General features: G+C 43.9%; 1 protein-coding gene across 1 annotated transcript in view; it reads left to right on the forward strand.

Annotated features, from left to right (window-relative positions):
* The window catches only part of cacna2d2a (calcium channel, voltage-dependent, alpha 2/delta subunit 2a), a gene marked incomplete at both ends in the record, with an annotated part of 161,527 nt that overhangs the window by 122,411 nt on the left and 20,602 nt on the right, over positions 1-18,514 (forward strand). Inside the window, 8 exons of the mRNA XM_083771116.1 lie at positions 2,493-2,571; positions 7,924-7,973; positions 14,910-14,999; positions 15,597-15,665; positions 16,447-16,521; positions 16,868-16,942; positions 17,394-17,465; positions 18,329-18,400. Coding sequence (XP_083627242.1) covers positions 2,493-2,571; positions 7,924-7,973; positions 14,910-14,999; positions 15,597-15,665; positions 16,447-16,521; positions 16,868-16,942; positions 17,394-17,465; positions 18,329-18,400 — 582 coding nt within the window. The remainder of the gene's footprint in view (positions 1-2,492; positions 2,572-7,923; positions 7,974-14,909; positions 15,000-15,596; positions 15,666-16,446; positions 16,522-16,867; positions 16,943-17,393; positions 17,466-18,328; positions 18,401-18,514) is intronic.

Consider the following 18,514-nt stretch of genomic DNA (forward strand, 5'->3'; position numbering starts at 1 on the left):
TCTGAATTCATCTCTCGACCTTGTGTGGGAGTGGGAGTGGGAGAGAGAGAAATAGAGCGAGCAAACAAGGGCGAGAGAGAGAGAGTGGGGGAAACTTTTGTCACAAAGTGACTTTTGTCAACTTTAGAATGTTCTTTTTGACAGCCACTGAATGGTTATAAAACTTTAGCATGCTCTAGTTGTTTGGAAAAAACAGCCTTTATGTCGCTGGGTGAACAAAAACGCTTCAGTGGCGGAGCTTCTGTGAACTGCATTGCGTCTACGACGTCAGTCCATTTTCTTTGTCTATATTTTTGTGGATTAAAATGCGTACAATCGTGAATGTATAAAATCTAGCGACAACAGCAGCTGTCATCATAAACACTAGACGCCGGCGCTGATGTGTTGTCACACGTCAGGCCTCACGGTTCCGGAACGCCGCCTGGCGCAAAAAAAAGAAAGAAAAAAGCAACACACGCAGGAGGCTTTGTTTGTTTCTGTGTAATAGAACAAAGGTGCCATTAATGGCGGCTCTTCTTTTACACTGTTATAGCAGGATCTCTGTACAAAAATGGCTTAATATTCAAGCTGCATTCTCTCTCTCTCTCTCTCTCTCTCTCTCTCAATGTCTTACTCTATCAGAAGGCATTGTTCTGGCTATAGGCAGAGTTGCCAGCAGGCCCAATCTGTGTGCTGTGCACAACAAAATCCAGACACTTTCATCTTCCAAGCTTTCTTTTCATCCTTTGTGGCTGTTATCCTCTCGTCTGCCACCTGTGATCTCTCTCTCTCTCTCTCTCTCTCTCTCTCTCTCTCTCTCTCTCTCTCTCTCTCTCTCTCTCTCTCTCTCTCTCTCTCTCTCTCTCTCTCTAAAACGGGTTCAGATGATTTTGTATTGAATTATGTAAGATCGCCATCTCCACTACTCTTTGGATAGCTCTCGGTTGCTAGGCGATCGACAAACAGGAAATGGTCCGGCAGTGAAAAAGTTCCCTAACTCCCTAACATAGTTAATGGTCTTCAAAATAAGATATAGGGCTGAAAAGACCTCGGCAGGGAAGGTATACAGACTGAAACAATTCTGGCAGTCGATGTTAAGATGTTTAAAAAACATTACACTTTCCTTTTTTGAGTGGTGCAACCACTTTTACAACCAGCAATGTCCGTGTACCTGTGTACCTGTATGTTGTCATGAGCACGAGTATGTGACTCATTACTACCAGTAGGGGGCGCCAGAAACGGAGAGAGGGGTAGTGCTGTGCCTGCTAATGAGAGGGGGGGGGATAGGGGAGTTGCACCACTCGGTTTTTACATTACACATTGTGAGCCTGTAGTTCTGATATTTTCAAATAAAAATTGTCTATTATATTGCTGAATAGATTGGTTTTCTGTACATATCCATGCCCATATTACTAGTGAGTAATCTCTCGTCCAACTCTTTCCTTGTCTAGCTGGCTGGTGTTAACAGCTCTGACCCGCTGACTAATTATCCACTTTATCATCAGCATCCATGAAATTACATCCGACACGTTCACTCATTGTTTGTTTCATTGCTCTTCTCTTTCCATTCTCTTTGTTTTATTAGCTCACAATGTCATGAGCTAATAAAACATTTAATCAGCTATTTTTAAATTGCTGAAGTTGTTGGTGTATGCTTTGTAATACAAATCCACAAAGTAGCTAGTAACTAAAGTAGTCAAATAATTGTAGTGGAGTCAAAAGTACAGTATTTGCCTTTGAGATGTAGTGGAGTAGAAGTATTGAAAATTGGAAATATTCAAGTAAAGTAAAGAAAAATAAAATAAAAACTCAAAAAAGTAACAGTAGCTTACTTGAGTTAGTAGGCCTACCAGTGGTGGAAAGTAACTCCGTTCTCCCACTACATAGCCATGACCCATATCCATTTTACCACTGCATAGCAAGAACCCATATTCATTCTACCACTGCATAGCCAGAACCCATATTCATTCTACCACTGCATAGCCAGAACCCATATTCATTCTACCACTGCATAGCCAGAACCCATTTTCATTCTCCCACTGCATAGCCAGAACCCATATTCATTCTCACTAACCCTCATGACAGATAACTGTCATTTAGGCATAAATATTGAAGTTTGACATGTCTGTCACTCCCACTCATGTGATGTAAGTCACCGGGGAGGGGCGAGGAAGAGGGGCGTGGGGGTGACGGGATTGACTTGTTAGCTCTTTCTACTGCGTCTACCAGGGGAATTCATACCATCGTGTTCTCTCAAGTTGAAAATTCATTTTATTACGCAGACACTATATTCAGTGGAATTCCCTCCCTATTTAAGTACATGTACTTAGTTACTTTACACCACTGATTGTAACTGTGTTTGTGTGTGTGTGTGTGTGTGTGTGTGTGTGTCTGTGTGTGTGTGTGTGTGTGTGTGTGTGTGTGTGTGTGTGTGTGTGTGTGTGTGTGTGTGTGCGCGCGCGCGTGCGCTGCCGCGTGCGTGCGTGCGCGTGCGCGTGCGTGCGTCCTCCCAGGTCCGTGTGTTCACCTTCTCTGTGGGCCAGCATAACTACGACGTCACTCCACTGCAGTGGATCGCCTGTGCCAATAAAGGTGGGTGGATGTTCAACAATGGTGCTAATTATAAGCAGAGGTGGACATCACAGTCCCTGTACTGGACTCAGAGTAGAGATACTCCTGGTTAAATGTTTAAACTACAAGTGACGGTTGCTCGGGCAAGTATGTACTTGAGTTAAGGTACTGGAGTCAGGGAGTTTCCAGAAATGTCCCAAAAAATATAGTGAAAAATGTCTTGTTTTGTTTTTTAACTGTAAATCTTATATTTTCATTTTATTTGAATAGGGCTTAAGAGTTTAATTCATAATGTACTTGTGAGTGCAGATACTATTTATTTTAGTACAGTACTCAAGTAAATGTACTTTGGTACTGTCCACCACAGATAATACGGTAGTTGTGGTCACTATGTGAACTTATGAATCCAGTTGTTCATGTGGGCGTACTATATGCTGTGTTTTATCACACACGGCCATCATTCAAATGGAATGTCATGGTGACCTACTGAACCTAGCCTATCAGCCAGTCCCAACCTGTGGGCAGGGGCCCACTCGTGGACCATGACGATATTACAAATGGGCGCCCAAAATAATTGTGAAACGAAAACAGTTCAAATGTAAATGATAATATCACATTACCGGCGGTAATATGAAAATTATTGTAAAAATGATGTTGAAAATGTGTTACTGAAGTATACTATGTCGGTTCCATTGATTCCAGTCAGCACACAATCGATTGACTGATCATTCAAATAAATATGCTCTGAACAGCATTCCGCGGCACACCCATCTGACCACTTAACTTGAATAACTTCACCCATATTCAACCTATCTTCATATAATTGGTCCTCACACCTTAAGTAGTTTAAGTAGGCCCTTAAGTAGGTTTTTGTTTGACACAACCAAAACAAAAACTCAGCCATACCGTGCCCTTACAAAGCATCAACGTGTGAAGTCTTTTTGCTGGAGTTGTTCTTGATCTCAGCGTGACACTATCCGGAACGCTGAGATGATGCAGTAACCCCAGGCTGTGTTAACGTAGTGGGGGGTCTCGGCGCGTTCCCCAGCCAACCCATCATATCATCATTTACTGTAAGGGTGAATTTAGTCGTGAAAATAGCAGATATCCAAGCTCCCAAAGTGTTGCGCTGCCATCTTGAGAAGTAAAAAAATGGTTGCTTTCGCATGGTGATCAGTCTGTAAATGGTAAATGGTGCATTTATATAGCACCTTTATCCAAGGCGCTTTACATAGATTGTGCATCAATTCACCCATTCACACACACATTCATACACCGATGGCGGCGGAAACCATGCAAGGCACCGACCAGCACATCAGGAGCAATTTGGGGTTCAGTGTCTTGCTCAAGGACACTTTGACACTAACTCTGGGGGAGCCCGGGATTGAACTGGCAACCTTGCGGTTACCATCCAGCCACTCTACCCCTGAGCTACCGCCGTCTTTCTACCTCCTGCTCTCTTGGACAGCAGATGTTGTGGATGTTTTAGGGCCCGTGGCAGTCTATCCTGGAGCTAACTTCTCCTATTAGTTCCATTGCCAGTTGAGCCAAGAGATTCAGAAGTAGGGCTACCCCCACCTCCTCATAAACACACACACACACACACACACAAATCGCACACACACGTCGCACAAAGGCAACAAAGGTAGCAGATCTGCAAGCTCAAAACGACACGCTTTGAGCTTGTATATGTGCTAGTTTCGCTACTTGGGAATTTGAATCCTGAAAAGTGACAGTTTTGGACACATGGGGTGTCCAACCACAAAACATCCATTTCTTTGTGAGGACCAAGAAAAAGCTCCTCACAATGTATATTTCTCAAATCCCAAATACAGTTGTGGGGAAATTTGGCCGCACACACACAACACACACACACACACACACACACACACACACACACACACACACGCGCGCGCGCGCGCGCGCGCACACACACACACACATATGACACGCCAGTTGCTATTAATTATCAGGAGGAATATGTCAGTGAGGTGATAAGTGTGACATCCCTCTGTCTCAGACTGGGGGAAGTCCAGGATTGTGTACGCCTCAGTGCCAACATGCTCACTCACTCTAACTGTTCACCAGCAGTCTAGTGAGGTCTCTGTGGCAGACAATGTGTTGACAAGGCCGGGCCTCTGAGGAACTGCCCTTACATCTAGCACTACTTATTACTCTTTGGTATATCACACCCGAACAGAGGCAGCAGCTCCCTGACACGATACACCCCACACAGTGAAACACTAGAACCCTTCGCCCATGACTGACGCATGTCCAATATTCTCGTGGTCGAGTGGAAACCTTATATGTCCAACAACTGTTACTTTAAGTTTACAGACAATGGAGGTGGAAAAAAAGAACCTGTCTTCCAATTATTGACCCAGTGTAGTTGTTTAGTCACAAGCTCTTGTTTAATTTTATTTTTATTCGATGCAATTGTGGACAAAAGGCAAGTGAGATTATATCCATTGGCCACATCATACGATTCACTGCAGCTCAACAGTCAGTGTAAGGAGATGTATGAACTCTGCGTTTAAAGGCTTGAAGACCATTGTCTTTGATGGAACCAACTACATGCTCTGGTAGGCTCAATGCTCAATTGAGTCTCCTACCGGAGACTTCATGAATGCAAGGCTTCATGGGGTGTGTAATTGATTTTCCTTCCACTTAAAATAGAAAGTAAAATAATTGCAAAAATAGTAGGTCTACACTACATGAAGCTTATTTTACAAGGTTTCTCCACGCACGAACATAGATCCCCCCCCCCTCTCTCTCTCCCAGGCCAGGAAACTGGCTGTTGTCTCACTTGGTTTGAGGAGAACCAAGGCTCTTTCTTGACTCCGGCATTTCTCCCTGTGTGACTGAACAAGGACACAGACACCACTTGTGACCCACTTGTGGGGGAATAACGCAAGACAAATTAGTAGGCATGAGTATTGTGGGAAAATGTGGGAAATTGTGACATTGGAGATTCATATGCATGAGGATATTGCAAAGTGGGCCATTTTTGTTGTTATGCCAATTGATTCCCCCAGGCCTCCACACACATTTGTATTTGTCGTCACTGCTGTTGTATCCTACTGACTCACCTGTGAGGAGCCCCCACCGGAAGGACGTAGTGCCTTCGTCCTACTCCTCCCGCCCATCACTCCCTGACAGGTGTCACCCCAGCCATAGGATTACATGCAGTGACAATTATCACCCTACCTTACCACTGTGCCACCCGGGTGCAGTGTTAAAAAAATATTTTATAGATAAAGTAACTTATACTTAATATTATTATTAAACAAAATGTATGTTAAAAATATATATCTTTTCTTTTAAAACATGGAATAATCAATGAATTGTAATTGTGAAACCAATTAATAGGTACTTGCAGTAATGTAATACTATGTTAGTAATAGTCTCGCTGAGAAACGGAGGTCCCAACCTTTTCTGGATGGAAGTGCTTTCGAAAAACCCAGGAGCTCTAACGACAAACTCAATAAGCGGCGTCTTTGAGTCATCCTGCCCCCCCCCCCCCCCCCCCCCCCCCAGCTCACACAGAGGTCCACAGACGGCAGAACCCTCCAGAACATTAAACATTCTGACTGAAACCTTAAAACCAATTCTAAAGCCGGCAAATAATAGGTGACTCCTCATTTTTTTACGGCGATGGTGGTTGTAGTTCAGCGTAAGCTGTCGTAAACATGCCCAAATAGAGCCATGAAGTTGGGAGAGACAAACGGGTGGCTGTTGATGGTTTTCATTAGGCAAGTAAATCACTAAATTCCATATTTCCTGCTGACAAGTAGTGCTGTGCTGTTTTAGCTCAGGCAGCAGAACATTACAATAGCTTATACAGTCCCCAACGCTGATTCTCTCTCCGCCCTTTCTGTTACCAATTGACCCAGGCCACAACTATAGATGTCACCTTCTCTGACAGACAACCAAAAGCATTAGAACAAACAGAGTTCTCGGAATAAGACTATAGAAAGTGTGTGTGTGTGTGTGTGTGTGTGTGTGTGTGTGTGTGTGTGTGTGTGTGTGTGTGTGTGTGTGTGTGTGTGTGTGTGTGTGTGTGTGTGTGTGTGTGTGTGTGTGTGTGTGTGTGTGTGTGTGTGTGTGTGTGTGTGTGTGTGGACTGTACTTGTGAGGGCCAAATGTTCCCACAAGTACAGTAGAATTTGAGGAATAGACATTGTGAGGACAGTTTTTCCTGGTCCTCGCAAGGGGTTTGTATGGTTAAAAAATGACTTGAGGAGTTCGGCATAGAATCTGGGAAAAAATTCATACCAATGAAGCAATGAGAATGCAGTATCTGTGCAAGAAAGCCACAGTAGCAACGAGTGCATAATGTCTCCAAATTAAACGACAAAGACTCCTTCCCTCTTAACATTCTGGGCATGTATCTCCATTTCGCGCCTCTTTGTATAAACACTTTAATAACTTGGTGGGAGCGGGTGGTTATTGACCCAGCCGGCCCGCTCTCCTCTTCCGTCCCTAATCAGCGCTCACCGCCTGGGGGCTCAGCAGCATTCCCAATGAGCATTTACACCCAGCAGAACAATGATGAGATGCTGGGGGTCAGCAGGGCCGACTCCCTGCTCGCCCATAGAGCCTCCTGCATGATCAGCTCGCGCTTCGATTTTCAGTCCACCAAACGGACAGTGGTGGTACGGACGGTACCACGGATCTTTTTACTTAAGTAAAGGTATAGCATCGATACCACAATATGGAAACGCAGTGTTACAAGCACAGGGCTTTTTTTTAATTCAAAATGTTGCTTAAAAGTACAAAAGTATTGGCATCAAAATATACGTTGAATGCCAAAATTAGAAGTACCGGTACTCATTATTCTCAAGATGTGTTGAAATCTTTCCAAAATAGCAGATCAGCAAGCTCACAACACTTTGCATGAAGTATAAAATATGGTTTAAGTGGTTAATGTATAAATAACTAAATTCGCTAACTAACTAATAGTAATTAAAGCTGCCAAATCATTGTTGTGGAGTAACCAGTGTACACTATTTGCCTCTCAGTTGTATAGAACTATAAAGTTTTCTATTTTTTTTAATAGAAACGCTGAAATAAAGTACAGGTTTTGAGTAAATATACTTGGTTAGGTTCAACCTCTGCTCGTTGCCCGTCTGGTGCTGATGGCGTTGCATGTAATAGCCTGAAATGATTCGATTTTCACTCCTCAGATGCACCGTTTTCTGTTGTATTGTCTTTTGTGAGCGACATGCTGTGTGCATTCATGACCATTAGGCGCATTAGGGGAACATGGAAAATGCAAGTGTACATCCAAAATGGACGACTATAAGCATTAATCACGCTTGACTGTCATGATTGTACAGCGTATTGACGGACTGCTCTCTCCTTCATTATCAGGTTACTACTTTGAGATTCCATCGATCGGCGCCATAAGAATCAACACCCAGGTGAGATGTGCTATTATGTGTTGTAACTGTACCGTATGCTTTATTCTGTCATGGTGGTGACCGTGTACTGTATGTCTGAAAGCATTCTTGTTTTATTTGTTTATTATTAATTTTACGGAGAAAAATTGCTGAAATATTTGAGATACAAGATTTCTGCCCGGCAGCAACGCTATACTGTTGTAACCCCTGTGATTAGAGCCATATTGAACTGTTGCTTCTGAGATCAGGAATTATTGAACTTATTATTATTCAGTTCACTCTTGTTACAAAAAAAAAAGAAAGTCACATTATTACCCAAGATGTGAAATGCAAACAAAGCAGATTCTGCCAATCTATCTATAAGTGCACCATGTCTCTGTACAGTATGTACATATAATATATGTACGTCTGTAATGCACTTACCTGGAGAACCGTTCGCTCCACCGACTTCAAATATGACACACGTGTTCCAAACCCCCACAGGGAGTGCAGTACCCGGTGTCTAGTCGGTCGGACCCACGGTTGTCCAGAACCGCCACAAAGGGCCTCTGCCCGGGCTCTGGACCTGATCACCCCTATATCTCCATATATGGAGCTGTTCTGACATCACAACACTCGATATTTGTGCAAGCCTGACACAGAACTCCATATATATGAATAAAGGGACACAGAGATACAGATACAGAAATGTCCATATATGGGCATAAAAGGGACACAGACAGATGGGTGGAACGGGTACAACGGGTATTGCATAGCCGGGTCGGGCCATGGATCTCCAACTTCCATCGTTACCGACTCAGTGTTCTACAGCCGGGCACCGGTCTAGTAAAAAAAAGTGTGCCTGCTTGTTTTCTTAAAGGAAAAATATATATAACAATTGGCCGTTGCTGCATTGACGCCCCTGGTATAACACAAACGATATCACACCCAGCTATAACTGTGTGTAAACCCAAAGTTCTACCGAAGTTCAAACATCAAAGGCGTTCTTTGATGATAACGATAAAGTGCGGTATGCAGATGTGCAGATATGCGTGTAAATATACCCCATGACGAACAAACGCATGGGAGCACAGCAGGACGGCGGTGGTGTATACGAGGACGGATCGTATGGAATGTTTGGTGGAGATGGAGAGATAAAGAGGCCCATGTCCCCGGCCTGTCTCCTGGAATCTGTGTAGAAGCTAGCTGAGCTGCTTAATTCATCTTCCCCTTAGTCCCCGTGTTTCTCACATATGCATACGCATTACACGCACGCACGCACGCACGTGCACACACACACACACACACACACACACACACTCGGTATACTCACATACAGTACTTGTGAGGACAACAGCATTTTATGAATGCTATTTTCAAAATTTTCAACCGTAACCGTGAAGCCCAAAAACTAGCCGATCTACAAGCTCGGTTGCGTTGTGTGAGCTTGTAGGTGCTTTTTTCGATGCACGACGACACTGGCTGTTACTACTATGTATAAATGAGCCATAGTTCTAACCCCGACCAGTGAACCTGACCTCTAAATGTCTAATTCTAACCCCACCTCGAATCTGTTCCTAAGACTAAAGACTAAAAATCATTTCTCCAATTCTACTGTACTCGTGGGGACATGTGGGCTCTCACAAGTATAGTAATATACATACACACACACGCACACACACACACACACACACCTACACACACACACACACACACACACACACACACACACACACACACACGCACACGCACGTGAGGCGCACACACACACACCTCAGGCGTCTCACACAAGGAGGGTGTGTAGAGAGACCCCCCTGGGATAACCTCATTCCAGATGTAGAAATTGACTCAGTTTGCTGGGAGCGAGGGGAGGGAGAAGGGTGGGGGGGGGGGGGGCGATACCCCCCAAACCCCCCACGCCCCCACCCTACCGAGCGATCAGGCCCCCCAGAATAGACTGTCAGCTGTTCCATTAACTCGGCCGTATATATTTATATTCTGAGAACTGCCACTTAATCTAATAGGTTTTCCTTGCAGCAGGTGTGTGTTTGTGTGTGTGTGCGTGCGTGCGTGCGTGTGCGTGCGTGCGGAGCGTCCATACATAGGGGGCCAGCAGACGCATGCGGGGTTGTTCTATTATTTAACCATACTGCTCTCCTCCTGTCCGTCGCTGTCCAGTGGAAACCTCCTATGTGCACAATGGTCGTAAATACCTTCCAGGGAATGGGAATAAACAAACCTACTACTGTATGGTGTTCCAGTTGTTATGATTTTGTCACAGGCTCTTGTTAATTACTTTTCATCGGTTTGATGATTTATAAAACCCACAGACACACTTAAAAGGAATATTTCAACCAAAGTTATTTTTGTCACATTCTTGAGACAATCAAATATTTGACTGAATTAAATGAATATAGGAGACCGATCTTAACAAGAGCAATACTGTATTTACAACTTGCTCTTGGTCATCAGTAGGCCTCTCAGTGACTACACTGAGCGTGGTTTTGGAGTTTATAGTATATTTTTATGTAGTTTTGCATTGTTCAGCAGCGTCCGCAACTATTATATTAATGCAATTACATTTTGTCCAATCTATATGCTACACTATGTTAATACAATATACCAATATGCAATTGGCGTGGTTGTATACAGTATGGTCTCTCTGCTATTCTATTGAGTCATTTAGCTTCCACGTCGAGGTTAGACACAACCTTTGACACAAACCCTGTTTCTGTGTTGACACAAATGTTGACCCGAAGGTAAAACAAAATGCAATTTCTCCCCTGGGCAAGCGGGCCCGGCAGTGGTGCAAATTTCAGCACTGTGCGTCTCAATAACCTGCGCGTCTCAATAACAATCTACAAGCGTCGTGAGCTTGTATAGATCGGGTATTTTTGCTATACCGTTGCTCAGTGTAGTGTGACGAAGTATGGCATTAACCTGCGAGTATATTATTGAAATATGGAGATACGAGGTTACTGCCCGACAGTGAGGACACCGCGGTGCCAGCGGACACATCTGGGCTTTTAATATTATTTAACCATACTCTGTCCTTCAGCGGCGCCGCGCCCTCATCGCGCCTGACAGGGATCGCGACATCTCGTCAGCATCACAGAACAGATGGCGGTCACCGAATTATTATTCATACGCACTTGCACTTGCGCGCGTCTCACACGCGCGACAGTTGTTCTTGGCGTGTGTCGGGGTTATTCGCTGGCTAAGATATACGGCATCAATATTTCATCCGCGCCAAGTCGTGACCCCTCTTTGCGAGTGCCATGTCCCTCCTCTGACCCTGAGTGTGTAGGACGGCTGTGGGCCGGGGCCCACTGGTGGGCCATGAAGATATTGTGTGATATTTGCACGCCCCCAAATAATTGGTATTATATTGTAATGTTAACAGATTCATGTGGGGGGCCTAGTGGTTAGGGCGTGTATCGCATAGAGGGCCCTATCTTGCCTTACCCTTTATCTCTAAACGTATTTCACTGTTTTGAAAATCTGCTCTACATTGACATGTTGTGAGCTTGAGATTGGATATTTGAACTAGGCTATTTTAAAATGTTTTTTTTAATGGTAAAAAGGGGTAAGGCAGCCAGGCTGACCCATTGGCTCTAATATTTCACTCCCTGTCTCTCTCTCCCTGTTTTCACCAAATAAAGGCAGAAAAGACCAAAAAATATCTTAAATGTGAAAAGATGAATAGGAACTTTCAGTACTTCCTCATTGGCCTAATTTCCAGTGGCAAGCGATAGCTTGCCGCCTGGTCTGGAGTCTCATGCAGCTGCAGTTCCTTTGGCCCACCTATCCCCCATGCTCGCATGGCCTTTTTTTTTTTACTGTTCTAAAGATTATTCTAGTCAGGCGGAAAATGTTCCCCTATATCCTGTGAAAAGGTCTGGCTGTCATTTGCCCTGATGGAATATCTCCCTGTGGCACGTTAAACCGGACTTTTAGCCAGCTAATAATAGAATAGGTTACGCTTGTCAGCACCTCGGTGCTCAAGCCATGAATAACAAACGGTCCAAAGTGTAATACTGAAATAGCTCTGCGCTCGGGGAGGCCGCCTTTTGTGTGTGTGTGTGTGTGTGTGTGTGTGTGTGTGTGTGTGTGTGTGTGTGTGTGTGTGCGTGCGCGTGCGCGTGTGTGCGTGTGTGTGTGTGTGAGTGATTGTTACAAAAAGGATCGGAACTGGGGTCACAAAGGTGGCAATGGCACTTCCTATATATTTCACTGTAAAAATGGATGGAAATTGTGTGTGTGTGTGTGTGTGTGTGTGTGTGTGTGTGTGTGTGTGTGTGTGTGTGTGTGTGTGTGTGTGTGTGTGTGTGTGTGTGTGTGTGCGTTTCCACCATTGCCGAATGATGTACCTACAGTACTGTATGCTAATGTATATTAGATTTGACCCAGTGAAAAATATTAAATAATAATGTACAATATTGAACTCTAGAATACACCATCAATTTACTCACTTTCAACCTGGTGTCCCAGTTTTGGTTGTCATTATCATTATGTCATTATCCTCCATATAGGTTTGTGGGCGTACATCAGAAAAACATAGCGTTAACGGATCCAAAATGTCCTACAACGTGACATTTTCTCTGTGTCCTCACGTGAAACAGTTAGTGGTCTTGGATCCCGTTATTTTAACAACAAAAAAAACACCCTTTTCCCTCCACAGTAATGTTATGCAAGACTCCATACTGTAAATATCGTATCCGATCGTAGATATATACATGTAAATATGAAATAAATGCATAAAAGCAAAAAAGAAAAATGTATTTGACCACCGGGACCCGCTAGCAACAAGAATAGAGTACCAAAGTCTTAGGTCGCATATACTGTAAGGACTGTGTTCCAGATATAAACATACCAACCCAGGGATGTTGTCAGGTGTGTGACTCTGTGTGTGTCGTTTATTATATTGACTTACATCTGATATAACATCTGTGTTTGGATACATTTTCCATTGGAGTCAAATGGCCGCGGTGATGCTCTTTGGAGATGAGCATGTGAAGCCAGAGGGCTCTCTTTCTCTCTTTCTCTCTCTCTCTCTCTCTCTCTCTCTCTCTCTCTCTCTCTCTCTATGTATATATATATATATATATATATATATGATGTCAAGAGGTCATGCACTCAATAGTCTTACCAATCACACCCAATCAATATACGATTAACCCCCAAATCACGTCTCCATCATGGGGAGTCCATGTTAGCGGCTATAGAGAAGACTATGATGATGAATATGATGGATGACTAGTGGATTTAACCCCTCACTCCCCCCCCCCCCCCCTCTCTCCCACGGCTGGCTGTGGGGACATGTGTCACCCGTCCCTCAGTCCGTGGCTGGGTTGACAGTTAAGAGAGCCACTGGGGGAGGAGGATGGCCCGTTTGCATGTCGTACCATTGACACCCTTAATGTGTTTTTAATAGCTCCTCCGTAATGATGAGAAACAGCCGTGAGTGGCTGAAGACTGCAGGCTCTCTTTTATGTCTCCGCGGAGCCTTGCCTGCCGCCGTCGCCACCAGTGGCATCGTTGCTTTTAATGCGGTGACAGGCTCTTGGAGTTATATGGCCGCTGGCGGAGAGTATACCCCAGTACCTTTACTCAAGTTACTGTGCAGTACCGTCCTATACGTACAACTTTTACTTGTTTTCCTTTTTTTCCTCAGTACTCTATATACGATCTGCTTCCACTACATCATAGAGAGGAAAATAGTGCCTTTATTTTACTCCGCGACAATTATTATAAGACATGCAGCTTTAGTTACTTTGGAGATTTAGATTATGATAAATAGCTGATCAAAAGATTATGATTATTTATCGAACAATTATCGCCAAAAATGTTGTAACACAAATATGTGTGCCATTGGCCATTCATAATTGAGCACCTTTACTTTGTTACTTACTACTGCAATTTGAGGTTCAGTGTCTTGCTCAAGGACACTTCGACACTAACTCTGGAGCCCGGGTTCGAACTGGCAACCTTGCGGTTACCATCCAGCCACTCTACCACTGAGCCACCGCCACCCCTGTTAAAATAAAATCTAAACAATGTGAGTAGTTTGTTCCAGTACTGCTCCTCGCTGCCCCCGGTGGCCCGTTGGTTTAATGGGCTGACAGGGAGGAGGAAGCCGCTGAGGCTCTTCTCGTTTTATGACAGATTGAAGCGTTCAACTATACAACCATCCAGTGTTAACGCCTGCACACCACATGCTCTATAAACAACACCAAGTAGCCTGCGTGTGCGTGTGCGTGTGTGTGCGTGTGTGTGTGTGTGTATGTCTGTGTGTGTGTGTGTGTGTGCGGGTGGGTGTGTGTGTGTGTGCGGGTGGGTGTTTGTGTGTGTGTAACCAGTACCCCTATATACTTTATTGTTGTACTTTACAGTTTTCCCATATACACATGTTTATAACGGATGTTCATAACCTACAGTAGGGGTAAGAAGGGGGGATTTTCGCCAAATGTTGGTGTATCACATGCCTAGAATAGGCAGTTCATGATGCGTAGCCTGCCAGGACAATGTTGTATATGTGACGTGTCAAGCAGCTGACCAAATTGGTCTACTTAAACTCAGCTGATACATTGTACGGTGCTACCGAATGTAGCTTTAGGGTACTAAGGGTTCTGTTTTCCCCTGGGTGGGTTTGTTATATCATATAACTTACATATATCTCTGTGCTCTTAAATGGTTGTCTTGCGCAGGGAGTTATGTACAGTACAGTATATTGGAGCCTGAACGCCAAGTACTCTTAGTTTGTTTTATCTATTCGCACATAATTAAAACCAGTGCATAAGCTAACAATTATTAAAAGACACAGAAACACGTGCAGGTGAGACTTGGAAACCCATAAGGCTTATACTGTACAAATTACAATATTCACAGGTGTAACTAAAACGTTCTCAAGCTATTAACGTTCTCAATCTGTTGGTGGTGTTCTTGTCTGAGCGAACTGTGTTGTGTTTGTCATCTCAGGAGTACCTGGATGTCCTGGGTCGGCCCATGGTGCTGGCCGGGTCCAAAGCCAAGCAGGTCCAATGGACGAACGTCTATCAGGACGCGCTGGTGAGACACATAACAGCTTATCTGTCCACTGTACTGTACTGTACTGTACTGTACTGTACTGTACTGTACTGTACTGTACTGTACTGTAAGAGTCCCCCCCACAAAAATATTATTTATTTTGAACCCCAGCCTGACTTGGAATTGTAGGAGTTGACACGTTAAATCTAGTTTGACTCGGTTCCACAGATACTTTGCCACTTTCTTACTTAATTTTTGACAATGTGGTCAATTTGGTTTGTTTACTGTTGAGTGAGCAAACAATGTTACACATCTGGGGATCACCTAAAATAGTTTGGAAACCACTGGTTCTTAACATCAGATCCCAGGACCATCTGGTCCATTTGTACACTTTCAGAATTAAATGTAAATGTTTTACATACAGGGTATATTTGGAACCCAAACATACTGTAAATAATTGTATCAAATGAGGGTACGTGGCCTAATTATTAGGGGTTCATAAACTTTTTAGCTCAAGACCAAAACAGAAATTTGATTTCCCCCCGGGACCCAAACTAGTGAAAATAGTAGATCTACAACCTCATGTGTCAGCTCGTGACAAAATAAGATATTGACTTCTTTTTTTCCCTTTTTGCTCAGGGTTTGGGCCTTGTCATCACTGGGACTATGCCTGTCTTCAACCTCACTGTGGACGCCTACAACTCTAAGGTAGTCACACTACAAGTACAATATTTTATTTATTTATTTATTTTTATTGGGGTGTGGGGGAGGGGGGAGGGTGGCTTATCTTGCCTTTAACACCTGGGGGAGATGGTGAGAATATGACAAATGTGTAGTTTAAGGAGTGCTAAACATGACAGCAGCTTGAGTACCTGCTGTAGGGTTTAAATGATTATATTTTTATCCCTGGAACCTCCATCATGTGGACATCATCACTCACTTGTAATGGTGTCATCATCAGCCCAGGCAGCTGCTGCTGCTCAACTTGTGCAAACAGCTCCCCCCTGAGGCGACAATGGACATTACAGCAGCTTGTCTCCTCTTTAGCTGACACTGTGGGACGTTGCTCTTACAGTATACACTGCGTTCACACTGGCAGATGCAAAAGATACAAAGGCATATTTGTAGCTTTGTATTTTTGTAGCTGAAGTTGAAACCAGCTCAAATGTTTTGTAGCTTTGTAGCTGTGGCTGCGGCAGCTACAAACGTTGGATGTATCTTTGCATCTTCATGTCGCTGGCTTCCATTGAAAAAGAATAGTAGACTGTATCTTTGTCTCTGCCCGTGTGAACAGTGAACACAGCATGAGCATCCGTCGCCAGAGCCTTTATTAGTATCACCCGGAAGTAGGAAGAGTTATTTCCAACATGGCGTATGTGCATATAGATATTGGCCCAAGGGCCAGACTTTGGCCATGCTTGTAGTAGTACGCGTAAGCGGACGTGTAACTGTAATGATGACTGCAATGGGAACGCTGTTGTTGTCACAGAACCAGCTCATCCTCGGGGTCATGGGAGTGGACATCGCCATCAATGAGATCAAGAGGAAGACTCCAACGTATCGGGTGAGCGACCCCACGCGCTACACGCTCGTTTTTTGGAATTCAAAATGATTCAATATTTTATTTTTTTAAATAGCAGATAGCAGTCCGTAGGTATTATGCCCACTGTCTCCCTTTCTGGACAGAGAGAGGTCATTGACATACCGCTAGTCAACCTGACGGCTTTCTACCCGACACCGGGTTTACATTTAGAGCAGGGAGAACACTGTAGATGTAGTACTGTAGTTATATTGCATTAACGCACTCTGCCATACAGATGGGTTAAAAAAATATACAGGCCTATCATGAAATAACTTCCGGATTATAGCTTTAGTCAACGCCTCCTTCTTTGCCTCTCTTTCCGGGACAGCTTGGAGCCAACGGTTACACCTTCGCCATCGATCCAAACGGTTACGTGCTGCTGCATCCCAACCTGCAGCCAAAGGTACTGTCTGGACCTGCAACAATAAAATGCATTCATGCAGGCCTTAGTTGTCTCTCACAACAATACAATGCATCCATACAGGTCTTAGTTGTCTCTCACAACAATACAATGCATCCATACAGGTCTTAGTTGTCTCTCACAACAATACAATGCATTCATACAGGCCTTAGTTGTCTCTCACAACAATACAATGGCCTCATTCATAATACTGACAGCAGTTGCACGGCAGTGCAAGGAAAATAGTCGATCTACAAGCTCACAGCGGGTTGCACATGCGATGTGCTGTGAGCTTGCAGGTCTTTGAACATTTGTAGGTCCACATAGCAGCAGGTGCAGTACTGTATGAATGATTGAACATGATATTAGACATAGGATGCAGAAAGTTGCAACGCCATCAGCAGCAGCTGTTATTCCTAGTAGCTGATTACCCCCACCCACCCTGTGTGTTCAGATCTTTAACTTCAGAGAATCCGTCACTCTGGATTTCCTGGATGCAGAACTGGAGGACAGCAACAAGGAGCAGGTACTGTGAGAACAGCATTGCATTCATCTCTCCTTTAGGACACATTCTCTTTGGCTTTTAGCAGCACCAAACTATTTGATCGTTTTAACCACACTAGACCTTATCCGTTCTGAATATGTGAATACCAAATTACAGTGTGGGTAATGTAACATTACTGATTGGGTGGGAATTGTCCGGTCTCGCTATAGCGCACGTAGGCTATGCTATCGCAAACATAGCAGATTTATCCCCCAGAAAGCATGTTTTTGCAATAAACTTTTTACAATTCCGCATTTGCGCTGCCCCCTATGGATGAAAATGGAATTGCTTTGCGTTGTCCGTTGATTAAACCACCCTCGATGTGAATGAAATTTGGGGTGGATTGGACATTCCGTTGGTGATTTGTGTAATTTGGCGTCAAATGGGTGTGGCCGCTTGACCCAAGGAATCCAGGGAAATTTTGATTTTATGACCTACGGTTCAAGAGTTATAAGGCGAAATGTAAAGTGGGCTGTTATAGCGCCACCATGAGGCAGACTGGTGTAATTATTCATTACATTAATTTTAATAATTATTATGAACCTCCCCTCCAAGTGTTGTAACTGTAGCTCTGACGGTTTCTGAGAGAAAAATACTTGATATGAGTTTTTGCATTTTCCCATGTAAGCCAAATGGATAGATGGGAAATTTTAATGCACTAATAGATTAATTATGAATTAGTGCCTGTGTGAAAAGTTGGAGCGATTGGTGCAGCCAGTGAGAAGCTAAAACAGTGTTTCAGACATTCAGACATCCATTTATTCAGACATTGAGTGAATTATAGTATGATGATGCACACACACACACACACACACTCACACACTTGCACTCTCCTGTCTGTGCAGATCCGTCGCGACATGATTGATGGCAAGCCGGGCCAGAAGAAAATCAAGACTCTCATTAAGTCGGTTGATGAGGCAAGTCATCAATATATGAGACTCAATCATCGTCCAAAATGGCACCTTCCAGACTGGTCTTCATGCTTTGGATCAAACAATTTGCACTGAGCATATGATCTGTTGTTGCACCAA

This window comes from Protomyctophum parallelum (assembly GCF_964188405.1).
Source record: "Protomyctophum parallelum genome assembly, chromosome: 8".
Lineage (NCBI taxonomy): Eukaryota > Metazoa > Chordata > Actinopteri > Myctophiformes > Myctophidae > Protomyctophum > Protomyctophum parallelum.